This window comes from Puccinia triticina, chromosome 10A (genome assembly GCF_026914185.1).
Source record: "Puccinia triticina chromosome 10A, complete sequence".
Taxonomy (NCBI): Eukaryota; Fungi; Basidiomycota; class Pucciniomycetes; order Pucciniales; family Pucciniaceae; genus Puccinia; species Puccinia triticina.
This window is the reverse complement of record NC_070567.1, coordinates 6,547,659-6,562,416: the sequence shown is the minus strand read 5'-3', so window position 1 is coordinate 6,562,416 and position 14,758 is coordinate 6,547,659. Positions and strand designations below refer to the sequence as shown.

At 45.6% G+C, this 14,758-nt stretch overlaps 2 protein-coding genes across 2 annotated transcripts; both read left to right on the top strand.

Moving 5' to 3' along the window:
• Nucleotides 1-740: 740 nt before the first annotated feature.
• PtA15_10A691 (uncharacterized protein) lies at nt 741-1,058 on the top strand (the record flags this gene model as incomplete). The annotated part of the gene is made up of 2 exons (XM_053160893.1): nt 741-788; nt 897-1,058. The coding sequence occupies 2 exons, from the start codon at nt 741-743 to the stop codon at nt 1,056-1,058; spliced, it is 210 nt and encodes a 69-aa protein (XP_053024822.1).
• Nucleotides 1,059-1,087: 29 nt separating this feature from the next.
• On the top strand, nt 1,088-1,445 carry PtA15_10A690 (uncharacterized protein; the record flags this gene model as incomplete). Its single annotated transcript, XM_053160892.1, has 2 exons — nt 1,088-1,315; nt 1,416-1,445. 2 exons carry the CDS (start codon nt 1,088-1,090, stop codon nt 1,443-1,445), a joined length of 258 nt encoding a protein of 85 aa, XP_053024821.1.
• Nucleotides 1,446-14,758: the final 13,313 nt, after the last annotated feature.

Genomic DNA, 14,758 nt, shown 5'->3' with positions numbered 1-14,758 from the left:
TTTGCTTACGTAGAGCTGCTTGCTGGTTTCAGAAATTCATTAACTTACCAGCCACATTGGCTTGAGCTTGTAAGTTGAAACTTCAAATGCTCTGCTGGTTTGAAATTTCTCTGTTTCTGAAGAATTTCAAATGGGAAACGTCCTAGCATGTTTATTGCATTCTACGGTGGTGAAGCAAACTAGTTGTTTTTATTTCTGACTGGTCCCAAGGATCTAGGTGAATATTGATCAAATCATTTGGGCCAGGCAGGGAAAATAAAGTGTGGCTAGAATTATGAAGCAAGATAATATGCACCATGGGAGATGATGCAACTGATCCAAGTTTCCTAAATCCACACAATTGTGGAAACTTAGATCTAAGTTTTGGCGTATTTCTATTACAGTTTTTTTTCAGAGGCCTCAGGCCCCTAAATACACTAAAGACACCCGCAGTCTGTTGAAATGTCCCCAAAGACTTCAGGAGTCCTATGGACGACCCTCCAGCCGTGCCGCAGCAACAAGCAAATAGGGGCCGGTTGGTTTTGTTTTGCAAGGAGGGCCTAATCAAGTGATTAGGGCGCTCCAGGGAGGGGTTAGGACAAAACCGATGCCCCTGGGGTTTCTCCCCTCTTCTTTCCGCTCTATTTATACCCGCATCCAGCCTCGACAATACACCGCACCAGTCGTAAAACCCCTCTGGCCATCACTCTATGACACGCCTTCGCCACCGCCCACCGTCCCACTATTTCCAATCTGCAGCCATGGCTGTCCGCCCTCCAGCCATCCCTCACTACAATCTCCACGCCTCAGTAGGACGAGGCACCCTGTTGCCACATCCACTCCCTAGGCGCCCCGGCGAACCCTGCCATTTGCGAGCCTGACGACGCCTCGCACCGCCTTACTCAGCAATTTGCCAGGGCCTCTTCCCCGCGGCCATCTTGGCGAGGTCGAACTCAAGGAACTCAACAAACGGCGGCGTGGCCCCGCTGGCGGCTGCTGAGGCAAGTTCAGCCTTCGGGCTGTCCGTACGGATGGGCATCCATTGGGGTAACCCGCACTTTGAAGCAGATCCCCAGTGACACGCCAAGATGTGGCATCAATCTGCAAGATGGACTTCGGGGTCTCTGAGATCGGCAAGAAGCGGCTTAAAGGCCTGGAGATGCCCGAGTTCATCTCGCTGATCTATCCGCGCTCGTTGGCCGGAAGAATCAACAACCAGGGCGCCTCGCTCGGCGGCCCGACTCCAAGGTCGATGAAGTCTATGAACCGGCCCCAAGGATGCTGGATGTCAATCACATCAGACAGTTGGCTGCATTGGTCATCAGACTCGAGGCTGGTACGCCCTCTCTCCCTTCCTCCTTTTCCCCAAGCAATTCTTATTATGTAAGATTTTAAGGAGATTGACAATGTCCCTTTTTGGACCCGAATGGTCACAGTGTCCGGAGCGACGGTCCATGCGCCCTTAAGTTTCAGCCCCAGCTCGCCGCACCCGACGAACAAACTGACAGCCGGTCCCGGGGGAGAAGAGGGCGGAGGGGCAGGCGGGAGCGGAGGGAGCGCGCCGAAGCGGCCAAAATTGAAGCTCCTGAACGGCCATCTGCTGACCTACCCGATCCGGCTGGAGTCTACCGACGAAGAGCTCGCCGCCTTGGCGAGTGGGTACACACACACCAGCTTGTCGCCGAGAGGGATTCCTCTCGACGGGCTGGTATGTATAATGTACACCAGCCTGCCAAAATGACTTCCTCCCGGCGGGCTGGTATGCGGACACCAGCCAAGACTTCCTCTTGACTGGCTGGTATACATGCACCAGCTCGCCGAGAGGGCTTCCTCTCGGCTGGCTGGTATACATACACCAGCTCGCCAAGAGGGCATCTTCTCGGCTGGCTGGTATACACACACCAGCTCGCCGAGTGGGCTTCCTCTCAGCTGGCTGGTATACATACGCCAGCTCGCCGAGAGGGCTTCACGCCAGCTCGTCGAGAGGGCTTGCTCTCGGCTGGCTGGTATACATATACCGGCTCGCCGAGAGGGCTTCCTCTCGGCGGGCTGGAACACGTACACCAGCTCGCCCAGAGGGCTTCCTCTCGGCGGGCTGGAACACGTACACCAGCTCGCCAAGAGGGCTTCCTCTCGGCGGGGTGGTATACATACACCAACTGGCCGAGAAGGCTTCCTTCTCGCCGCGATCCTCGAGAACCAGGTGATCCGGATTGAAAACGTCATCTCGAGCCTTGAGTTACGCTCCCTCGGCCCCATCTATGACTTTCTGTTGGCCCTCGGCGCACCATTAAGATCCAGCCTAACGTGCTCCTACATGTATATATATATATATATATATATAATATATATATACATATATGGGCTGTCTTCTCTTACTTTGACATCTTCCTTACTCCTCTACCAGCAACAGATTCTTCACTTTGTGGTTTGTCCTTATACTGTTTCTTTAATCTTATTATCTTAGACAATTTCGGGAAGCTTTTCACACACACACACTCACATATATATATACATAATAATTCTTTATAGAGGTACTTTTGTTCTTTTGTTGTTAATTGTATATTGATTTCTCATCTTTCCACTCCATTGACCACGACCCTTGCAAGCACGCTCAGATAGATCAGCAACTGGCTCTGCAGCCCCCCACCCAGACCTCCATGATCCATTCAACCCCGCTTGCCCTCCCAACCAATGATTCTACATCCCTCTTGCTCCAAGCCCTACTGTCCCACCATCAACTACACCATTGTGAGCCCAGTTTAACTAGCTCTTTGCTCTTTGCAAAATTCTTTGTGAGGCTTTTTGGAGTGTGGACTTCTTGCCTCTGGCCGCGGGTTATCACAATGTTTATAATGTTTGATGAGCAATTGGTTGTCTGTCTTGACTATCTACTTCTCCACACCTTAGCAAAAAGAATATTGCTGAACAGGAGCCACAATTTTGAATGAATGTTAACATGTCTGGGACTAAAAAAATTAGTTGGTTAGACATGTAGCCTCAGACCACTATGAATGATCCGGATTTGAAGAGCATGATGAAAGTATCTCCAACCTTGAACTGGAAAGAATCCAATGAAGATGTTTAAAATTATTTCTTCTTGAGGTGGCCTCATTTCATCCTACTTTCCCCAGTACACCTGAAAGATCACAGAGCTGATATCTTTTTCATTCTTCTTCCCTCTTTTTTTTGGAATAGTAACACTACAAGTGGGGATGGGATGCTTGGTTCTCCAAAAGAACTGGAGATAATAATCATTTATGGAGTCCTAACTTTGTAAGCAGCAAACTCCAAGATTGATGAACCTGTCTGAAATCAATAGATTGAAAATATTCTAATGATTTGGACTGGTTATCTGGTGGAGGTGAGGCCATTCAGCAAGGAAGGGGCATGCAGGGACCAGGGAGCTTAAACCTGCTTAGACCCTGCAGCGGCGTAGCCGCTTTGGCCTCTAGTAATTATAATTGCAGTGGCAAAGCCAACTTGGCCTCTAGTACATAACAACACTGGGTCGCTACGCTACGCTACGCTATTTCAGCGCTACGCGTTAGCGTAGCGGCAAAAAGCGCCCGGCTATTTTGCATAGCGTTAGCGCGCTGTTAGCGCCGCTACGCTACGCTAATTTTCAGCGGCGCTAACAGCGCGCCAATTCTTTGTTAGCGTTAGCGCGCCGCTACAGTCGCTACGCTACGCTGCGCTGCGCTACAGCGCTTTTAGCGGAAAAAAAGCCCTTTTTTCCCGCTAAAGGCGCTGTAGCGCAGCGTAGCGCGCGCTCTTTTGCGCCCTGCATGTTTAGCGTTAGCGCAATTGCGCGCATCTGCGCTAACGCTACGCTATCAGCTAAAATAGCTGCGCACCGCGTGCGCGTAGCGTTAGCGCATATGCGTGCAATTGCGCTAACACTACGCTAAAAAATAGCGCATTTGCGCTGCGCTACGCTACGCTAACCGCTATGGTTAGCGTAGCGACCCAGTGTTGTACATAATAATAGTCTGGAATTTCCCAACAAAATACATTTTTAAGATTTACACACCCAGCCAATTTGTTACAGTAGAGTAGATAAGAAACTCAAAAGTATTGCCTGGTGGATTGAGTGTCAGCCTCAAGTGCATGTAGTAGATATTTCACTGCGCCAAAAGGCTACCTTAGAAACCCCAGTGCAGAAGGGTACTGCCTTACACTGCAATAAAAACTCTAGAAACTGCTTGCAGTTGAGATGCAAGAGCTCAAGGCAAGCTGTGCCTCATTCAAGAATCAAGCACTGGTTGATTCCATGCACATTGTATAATTTATGCAAGAGTGAGTCTGAGGTACAAAAAACTGAGTACATGCAGGCTCCAAAATACTGAGTTGATACCTGGGCAAATTGCCCTTTCATGTGAAAATTCCCATTTCATGTGCACATACCCCTTTCATGTGCAGATGTCCCTTTTTTATGCATTCACCCCTTTCATAATGTGTACATACCCCTTTATGTGCACATACCCCTTTCATGTGTGTGTATCCCTTTCATGTGCATGCATCCCTTTCACAATGTGTACATACCCTTTTCATCATGCATTCATGACCCTTTGATGTTTACATGTTCCCTTTGGGTTTTTTACATCCCTTTCAATACCCCTTTCATCATTCAGGTGATGTTTACATATCCCTTTCATGTGCAAAGACCCCTTACTGCACATACCCCTTCCATGCATACATACCCCTTTAATCATTTGTGTCTTTTATGTATTAATGCACCTCCCTTTCATGCGTACATATTCCTTTCATATGTAGATAGCCCTTTCATGTGTACATACCCCTGTTATGCTATTCTGGCTGGATTCAATGGCAGATGGATTGTTTACAGTTGCGCGCAGCATTTTACTGTACAAGGTTATGGGCCGGTCCCAAATGTTGGGGCCCAAAACCTGGGAAAAATACAGTTTTTTTCACATATTTTTGGGCGGCTGGGACATGGTATGGTGTCCCTGCTATGGTTTTAGACCCACCAGGCACTCCTGAAAGCACTGCATGACAGTTTCTGCCTTCATGTGTGGGTTTAGTGCCCAACCAGGAGGCATAAGTATGGGTTTAGGATCCCATACATATGTACTTATGCCCGTATTTGGAGGTGTGTCCCAAAATATGGGCTGTGAACAAAAAAAAAAAAATTGGCTGGACCCAATTGGTTGCCACTTTAGATTTGGGATCTACACACTCTGTAGACTCCAAAAATGTACTCTTTTAGAGTGCTGGACCCCCAACCCAGTCGGGGTTTTCCCCCGCGTGGCCCAACAAGTTTTGCGGGCAGCTCTGTACAGTAGAATGCCGGGTGCAACTGTACTAAAAGCAAATAAAAGTTTGCTCAGGGGTATGCTCATTTGAAAGGTTGAACATTTGCCTCAGCCTACTGCATGAGCACTACAGCATGTTCAGCATTGAGATGCCAAACAAGGTACACACTCAAGGTGCACCAGCATGGAATTTGAGTCCTTGACTCCAGCTTGAGCTGAGGCTTGATTCAAGCTTGCTGCATCTCAACTGTAAGCAGTTTCTATAGTTTTTCTTGCAGTGTTACGTCTACACCACAAAGGACGCAATCCAGAACGCTAACCAGAGCACAAACTAGAGCACAAACAGAAGTGTGAACAGGAACATGAAAAAGAGACCAGTTGCGTATGTACTAATGTAATAAAGTAAGCAAACAGTGGCAGAATCTCAGCTAAACTTAAATAGGAATGTTTTTCCCCATTAAGGATTTAGTATTCCTTAATGAAGATAACTATTGCCCATAGGATAGTCACCCAAGCATGATGCACACAAAGCTAAGTAGTTAAAAAACAGGGGAACTTGTGTAAGGGTCCAGTGGACCCTCACTGGAGACGGTGTGGAACTCTGACCGGTGCTGGGCCTTTGGCAGTTACTGGAAGGGATGAGTGTGCTGTGCGCTGCCTTCGCAGTGGTCCAACAAAAAAGCTGAGAGGATTCAAAGAGATAGCGTTTGGAGGGGGGAAGGGATTTTTGGAGACGACAGGGTTTAGATTCCTGTTGGTGGTGGTTTGTTGTTGAGGATCTGAGGAGAGAAGCCGGCAAACTGGGCCGGGGAAGGTGATCTGAAGAAGAGACTTTAGAAAAGGATTGGCGCGGGGCTGAGAGGGTGAACTCAGAAGCTCTGCAAGTATATCAGCAAAATGGGATCAATAGACTTTAAGATTTGGGATTCTTGAGGTTGATGGATGATCTGAGATAAACAAATTATGGTTCAGACGAAGTCCATGCCACCCCATCATCTGAGTTTGAGCTAAACTCAGACTCCGGGAACTGTGACATGTTGTGGACAAGTCATCATACACCTGCGCGCCTCTGCACGCGCAACAACAACAAGAGGAGAGAAAAGAAAAGAAACAAAACCAACAAAACAACCTGAGACAAACAGAAACAAAACCAACCCTCCGTATAACAAAGCCTCTCCAATGTGCGCATTTAGAAACAAAGCAACATAAGACAGAAGAACAGGAAAAGAAACAAAACAAACACGGCAAAAGACAGGTGTCAGGGCGCGTCTCTAAAGTGAAGACGCCTGAATAGGAAATAACAAAGGGTGAGTTACTAAATAGGAAAACACGCTCAACTCAACCGCGGAGCAAGAGGAGAAAGCCGCGCCTCCGGAGGAGGGGCTGGTAGAGCTTAGTCGTTCCTGGACCCTAAAAGTGGTTCGTAAACTCTAGCTTACCTTAAAAGGTAGCGAGTGAAGGAAGATGGTCGATGAGAAGGAGTTGGGTCCGGAGTTTGGTACGGAAGCGGAGTTGAAGGAGGTTGCGGAGCGGTGAGAGGAGGGCGGAGTAAAGGAGAAGAACTTTAAAGGAAAAGGGTTGAGATGCGGAATAGAAGTAAAAGCCCCGGTCGTTTGTATCAAACAAGGTAGACGGGTGTTGTATTCTAAAAATGATCTAGCTGACCTTTTGTGGGGCGGAGGCCCCAGGTCTTTTATAGCCAAATGTGATGGTCGCACTTAGACGTCAGGTCTTCACAACGTTCTTGGTTGAAACTAAATCCACGCGTGGAACCTTCGCGTGGATTGTACTCACTTGAGCTTGACAGACTAAGTCCACGCGTGGATTGTGCTTACTCGAGCTCGACAACCCGTGAGTGTTGTGGAAATCTACTTAGTCGCGCTTACTCACGCACTTGTTGTCTTTTGGCGCGTGCTGTGCTTGGAGCGGCACTATGCGCGCACAGTTCTTCTGCTGCGCGTGCATTGTCAGCCTTGGCGCTGTCTGGACTAGCCAAGGGCTGAAAACAGGGGTTCTTGATCCTGAAACATCTTGAGGGTTTCACTGCGCGTGAGCGCACTGATTGATCTTGAGGCTTGTGTCCTGAAGTCTTGATGACTGAAACTTGGAAAAATCCTTTGCACCACAGGTGCCACAAAAATGGTCACCACAACGGCGAGGGAACTGGCAAGTGGGACAAGGCCGGAGCCTTTGGAGATTTCTAGTTCCAACGTATACTGGATTTCAGGGGGCTAGCCAGTAGATTGAAGGCTCCAAGATATCTGTAAGTACAAATAGAGGAAAGAGAGGGAAGAGAAGGGGAAAGGCTTACCTAGCCAGTAGAGAGAAGGGTCCAAGATCTCTACTGGACTAGGGGAGAAGAAAGGCAAGACTAAATACAAGAGGCTCATCTAATCATGTGATAGTCCTTGTGAAACCACACTGAAGGTGGGGGTTTACACCTTGCTACTGAGAAGATCTCCCAGATTTTGATAACCTTTTGATTTCAGGATTCATTATCCCCTCGCCTACCAAGCCCAAGAAATTAAAAAACTAGGTTGTGATTGGGGCCTTTATATCCTTCTCCTTTACTCTTACTCTTGCTTATCTCTTCATCTCTTTGCTCTTCAATCCTTTTCCATCCAAACTCCTGCGCAGTCCATTGCTATTAGTAGTTCGTGATTTTCTTATCCCTTCTCAGTTTTCCACTCCCTACAGCCAGCTTGAGTTTGTTATTCAGGGGAAGTCACAGAATAGACTACCCCTGACATTGAGAGTGGTCTAGATAAAGCTCCTGCTATAAGTACTGGCACTATATGTTAGGCTCAAGTCTAGAGGAGAGAAAGATAGCGTTTGGGGGATCTGGGATCTGGAGTTTTAGATCCTAAGTTAGTAGATTGCAGTATGAGGAAGCTGTCTGGATCTCCAGCATCTCATACAATGGGTGTTCAGAATGTAACATGTATGTGACAGGCTATGTACATTTTGAAGTCCCCACTGCAGCCCATAAACCTATAATATAGTCAATCCATGAGGTTAGCTAGAGCTGCAACTTGGGCCTCAATCATAAATTCTACACCATTAAAGGGGCTAAGATGCTGTAATTTATAAATTGTGCAATATGATGTGGATTGTTGTGACATATGATCAAGTTTTGGCGTGCCTGATCAGATTTCAGGCAAAAAAATTCATATATTGCCCGGATTATAGTGGCTCCAAATGGGCCCTCAACAATGCCTTAAATTTCATGTTAAGTTTCTGGGGGAGCACTGGTGTAGTGGCTGTCACATGGTGTTTTGTGCATCCTACAAGGAGCCCAAGCTTAAAGTTCAAGAAGAGGTATTGACTGTGGTAATATTTGTTCTGGAATAGAGCTTCTTTCTTTGATTCTGCGCACTGATTCTAGTTGTTCTGCTTCAGTTTTGTCTAATTTTTCCACGGTTTAGTAACGGAATAACTAAAATCTAGCTATTCCCAAGTTCCTGAGAGGACAAAATAATTGAGGGAAAATTTCCTTCTGTTGAAAAACAATGTAAGTTAGCTTCTGAGTTTCAGTTTTTTTCCGGTGTGTGCGGTGAATGATTCTGGTTTAGTTTGTGATTTTATTGGGAAGGTTTCAGAGGTGATTCTAGAAGCATATCCATTTTAATGAGCTTGCTGTGGACATGTTGGATGAAAATATTAGAGATAGGAAGTATGAGTGATCATCTACATTGAACTCCTTCTGGCGTGGTGATTCTGGACAAGTCGATTTGTGAATTCCAATTGTAATTCTGGACTTAGGGCTTCAATTAACCAATGATTAAATACTCCTGTGTCAGAAATATATCCTTGCTGAACCAAGTGGTGAGTGATTTTTTTGAAATGGGTTCTGAATAATTTGAATTGTTGTAGAGTTTTGATTCCTCCTTGAGACATGAAGTAGTCAACCAAGTTTTCCAAATCTTCAACTTTACAGTTGTCCAAAGTGCTTCCGAATGGATGATTTATGAATTTCTCAGAAGTAATTCCAGTATACTCAATTGGAAATGATCCAACTTCCTCCGGCAAAACTGACAATCCAGCGTCCAGCAGCACACCTGAAAATCCCGTTTCCAACGGCACAGGCGCCAATCCAGAGTTTATTGGTCAATGTCAAGTGGGTTGAATTCCATTGTCTGTTTTCCAGGAAAAGGTCCAGAAAAGGATTTTCTTCTTGGTTGGCTATTCATGGTATGTGTTTAATCATGTAAGAATTTATAAATGTTGAGCTAATTAATGTAGATGGATTTGGCTATTAATGTTATAATGTAAGTTTTCTTGTTGATTTATGGCAAGTGAAGAGTTGTTAAAATAGACAAATAATATATCTCTGGGATCTAGATGAATTTTAATGAATTCTAAGGCTTTTCTGGTGATTTGATGACAAGAAACTTTGTTAAATTATAAGGTACCTGAGGGACCAGGGTTTTCTACTAAGATCAGTTGAAATTTGAGTAATTGACTAATGGTTATCTATTTTAGTCTGAAAATGATGAGAATATAAATCTAAAGATCCTCAGACCACTGTTGGGACACCACTTGTGGAACTATTCTTTAGGGGAATAGAGCTTAGAGAGGGATGAGTGCGTGAAAAGCTTGTCTTTTGCCATCATCCATGAGGTTGCGTGAGAGACAATCTGGCCTGGTGATTGACCATGATATAACAGCTCAACCAAAACCTCTTCAAGAAACCAGTTGACTTCATTTGCTGTGTACATTGGTACATTGCCATTGTCTTCTGGAGCCAGTGTGGTAGACGGAAAAGTGAAAAATCAAAAGGTTTTTCTCATAAATATATTTACTCACCCTAGGCCTCAAGATAACACGAAATGGACCTCAGAAATGGATTCTACGTCCAATTTTACCCCTAGTCACCAGTGGAAGCATCACTGGAACCCCACTGGATTGGAATTTACACCCTCTTTGTCAGGGCGCGTCTCTAAAGTGACAACATCCTGAATAGACAAGAACAATTTGTGAGTTCCTAAAGAGGAAAACACACTCAACTTGACCGCGATGCGGGAGGAGAAAGCCGCGCCTCCGGTGGAGGGGCTGGTAGAGCTAAGTCGTACCTGAACCTAAAAAGGTTCGTAAACAGAAACTCTAGCTTACCTGGTAAGGTAGCGAGTGGCGAGAAGAAAGAGGTGAGAGAAAAGGGTAAAGGGGGAGTCAACGGTGTAGGCGGATGTGGCGGCGGAAGCGGAGGCAAGGGAGTCAAGGAGAAGGGAGTATTGAAGATATAAAAAAGGTTGAGATGTAACTAGATAAAAGCCCCGGTTGTTTTGTATCAAACAAGGATGACGGGCTTGGTAATCTAAATAATAATCTAGCGGACCTTTTGTGGGGCGGAGGTCCCAGATCTTTCATAGCCAAATGTGGTGGCCGTACGTAGACGTCATTTCTTCACAATGTTTTGGTTGAAACTAAATCCACACATGGAAACTTTGCGTGGATTGTACTCACTCAAGCCTTGACAGACTAAGTCCACGCGTGGAACATTTGCGTGGATTGTGCTCACTCAAGCTCGACAACCCGTGAGTGTTATGACACCCACTGGCCTTCTACTTAGTTGCGCTTACTCGCGCACTTGTTGTCTTTGGCGCGTGCTGTGCTTGGAGCGGCACTATGCGCGCGCGCTGAGCGTGCAGTGTCAGCCTTGGCGCTTTCTGGACTAGCCAAGGGCTGACACATAACATCAAGTGGAAAAATCTGATATAAAGTCAGTAATTTTGATATTGAATAGGTTGAGCCTATGCAATATCCATCATGATAGACATAATATCATTTTAGGTTGATATAATAGCAGTTGTGATAGATAAAATACCAGTTTTGTCAGATATAATATCACATTTTTTCATCTGATGTAATGCCAGATGTGAGAATCTGGTACAACCATATTTGCAGTGAGCCAGGGATGGCGGTGTGGCATGCCTTATGGTGCAGGCTTAGGCCCAACGCCAGTCAGCGCGCGGCCAGCCATGGCCTTCAAGATCTCAGCCCTCAAGACTCAAGACTCAGCTTTCCTCAAGATTCTTACAGCGCAGCACGCGTTGCATCCTCAAGACGTTTCAGGCTTTGTCCCCCTTTCTTGGTTTTGTTTTGTTTTGTTTGTTTATTTTCTTTTTGTTCTCTTTTATTTCCTTGCTTTACTGCACACTTTGGATGGGTTCAGCAGCCAGGGTTTGGGTTTATTTCTTTTTTTGTTGTTCTGTTTTGTCTGTCTTTTTGTGTGCATGTGCGGGGCGTGATGACAGTTCCGCAGTGCGCGGCGCCTCCCTGAGTCTGAGTTTGATCTTGAACTCAGAGGAGGGGGGGCATGAAACCTATCTGATCCCAAGTCAGAGAATTTCATCAGATCTACGGGCGCCCTCCATAACAACCTATTGAGCTTATTGATCCAGATCAGATCCCGAGATCCAACAGCTGATTCCTGCTGTCCTCTTTTATTTTGATCACACTTGCTGTTGGTAATTGGCTCCCTTTCTATCTACAAACTCAACCGCCAACCCGCCTTCACAGCTATTGTAGAATCTCCCATAACCTCATTGCTTAACCAATCCTCATCACTCATCCCAACCATCACCCCAGAGGGCATACATATTCTTTTTTTTTACATTCCCCTCCACCAACTGCCGCCGCCTGGCACGGACAGAGTTCCACAGCAGTAACATGTCAGACAAGTTGCGCAGTAAAATCCACTCATACCTGGACTCAATCGGCCGCTGCCACTGGTGCAGGGAACACTGTGGCTCGCCAAATGGGGTGTTCCCCAACCCTTGAGCCTGTGGTAGAGTGAATTTGCCCCCCTTGTTCATGGCCCCGCCAAAACCGTCCAACTACGCCTCACCACAAGCTTGGAGTTCCCCAAAAGGTCCGACCACTTGCCTTCCCAACACCACAGCAGGTCGGGCAACCTGCCGCCCAGTGGGAGTAGCGGGTATCTCAGAAAAACAGAACAACCTGTACCCCAATATGGATCAAACATCAACCGCTGCTATCAATGAGTTAGATAGCATTGTCGCAAACGGGTACAACAATGACAAAGACATTGTGACAGAGGACACCAAAGCTGCCGCAGCTCAAGCCTTCAAAGCAACTCGAGCTTTTGACAAGTCACTTGGCGCACTCATCTCCAACTCCATCTTAGGACCAGTTGAGGGGTATGGCTGCAATCCCCCTACCCCTCCCCAATTTTTACATCTACTCTATGAGGGCTGAGGCTTACGTGGACACATTCTTGCAGTGAGGAACCCCAGACGGACAATTACACCTCTGAATAACCGCTGTGGTGCTCCATTCCAAACCATAAGTAGTATTTTATTGCTTTCTTTTACATATATTCATCATTACATTGAACATTTCCCCATAAACCTTCACAAATACCTCATTATTATTGCATATTCAGATTCTTCATCAAATTTCACATATAGTCCCTCATACATAGTATACCCTTATCTTCAATGGTTCAATAGTTATAGAGGATATAAGACTTACAGATAATCTATAGTCTTCATTAGTTACAATACTCAATTCATTAGTAACTTACTGGAATCATTACAGTACATCCCTTTTACATAATTACTTTCACATACTAAACCCTTTACATACATTCCTCATTATGTACTATGGCTATTGAACACATTACATCATTAGATCTGTGCTTACCTCTTTCAGTAGTGCTCATCATTACAAGTAGTTACTATGTTCTCATCACTTTTCCCCATTAGTACATTCTTTTATTCCCATAACCAGCATTCCCTTTTCAGCATTGCTCATCATTACATACTGTTACTATGTTCACATCACTCTTCCTCATTTGTACAACCTTCATTCTCATAGCCAGAACTCTTCATTGTCTGTGCTCATCCCTCCTTACTATAAGAATTGTCTTCCCCCCCCCTCACTTGTACCTCATGCAGAGAAATATATACAGAATTTATAGATAATTTTGGATACAGAAATTATAAGTTCCCCACTCTCATCAATCCTCCATCTCTCTTACCCTCAGTAGTCAGTAGTTAAAGCTCATAGTACTAGCTCCTAAGATCAAGCAGAAATCAGCCACACCTTTTCTTCTTTTTTCTTAGTGTTACTCTCATCCCCTCAGCATTAGTCAGGAAGGCAGCCTCATCAGCACCCTTGCATAGCTTACATTAGTACTAGTGTTGCTATCCATTTACCTTCCAAGCTCTATTCTCCCCTTTGAGTAGTTCCACAAGTGGTGTCCCAACAGTGGCCTTTCTATACTTCAGATATCTTCAGCTCTAGTAACACTTTTTACCATCAGCTACATACTACTTCACCTACACTCCTCATACTCCTCTCTTTACAAATCAACTCCCTGCTTTTAGAATTAACTTCAACCAACAGTAACACTATCAGCACCTTCATTATCAATCTTCAGATTCAGATTCAACTTATCTGTTTCAATCATGTCTGCCCAAGGATCTCCCAACGCCAATGTTGCCCCCAGTCTTTACCCTCCAGTGGATCCTTCCAGTAATGCTACAGTTCAGGACTCCACCACTTCCAACACTGGTCAGACTCAGGTTCCTCTCAATGTTCCAGGTCACCAATCTTCTTCTACTGGTCCAGGTCCTCAGGCTCCTTCCAATGCTCCAGATCCACAGTGTTCTTCTATTCCACAGGCCAACTCCAGTTCTTGCAGACCTCCTCCTAGACCTCAGACTTCCAGTGCTCCTAGATTCACAGGATACAGGGATACCAATCAGCCATCAGATGATTCAGAGGATTTAAATGTTCCACCACCCCGCTTTTCCAGATTCCAGTGCCAAAGGGATCATTCAACTCACTCTACCAGGTCCAACACCCACTTCTTGAACAGAGAACCAGCCATGCCAAGGTACCAGGATCCAGTCAGCAGAGGAGTTAAGATCAAACCCATGGACAAAGAGCTCTTCTTTGATGGAACCAACATGCCTGTGGAGAAATTCATTAGAAGGTATGAAAGTGCTGGAAGAGATGATGGTGCTAACTCTAAGGAACTGGCTGGACAAATCATTGCTTTTATCAAAGGATTGGACCTAAAGGATGAAGTGGAAGACATGTCAGGCCATGAAAACTTGGATTGGGAAACCCTGAAGAAACAGCTACTCACCAGGTTTGGAACTTCTCAGCCATTGGTCAGATATACCAGGGAGGATCTCAGGAAACTAGTCTACAAATCAGCTCAGGATGGAGGAATCAGCACTTTGGAAACCTTCAACACATTCAGGAACAAGTTTGAAACCATCACTCACTATTTGGTAAGAATGGGGTACAGTACTAGCCTGGAGGAATTCAGACACCTTCTTTTGGAAACTCTTCACAAGGACCTGGATCAAAGAGTTACTAGGAGCTTGATGAGGGACAATCAAATGCTAGCCTCAAAGGATGGAGGTGATATCTTGCCAGACACTGAAACTCTTCTTACCTACATTCACCAGGAAGTTTACTCAAGATCAGTGGTCAACAGAAGGACTGAATGGAGGGCAGAAGAGAAA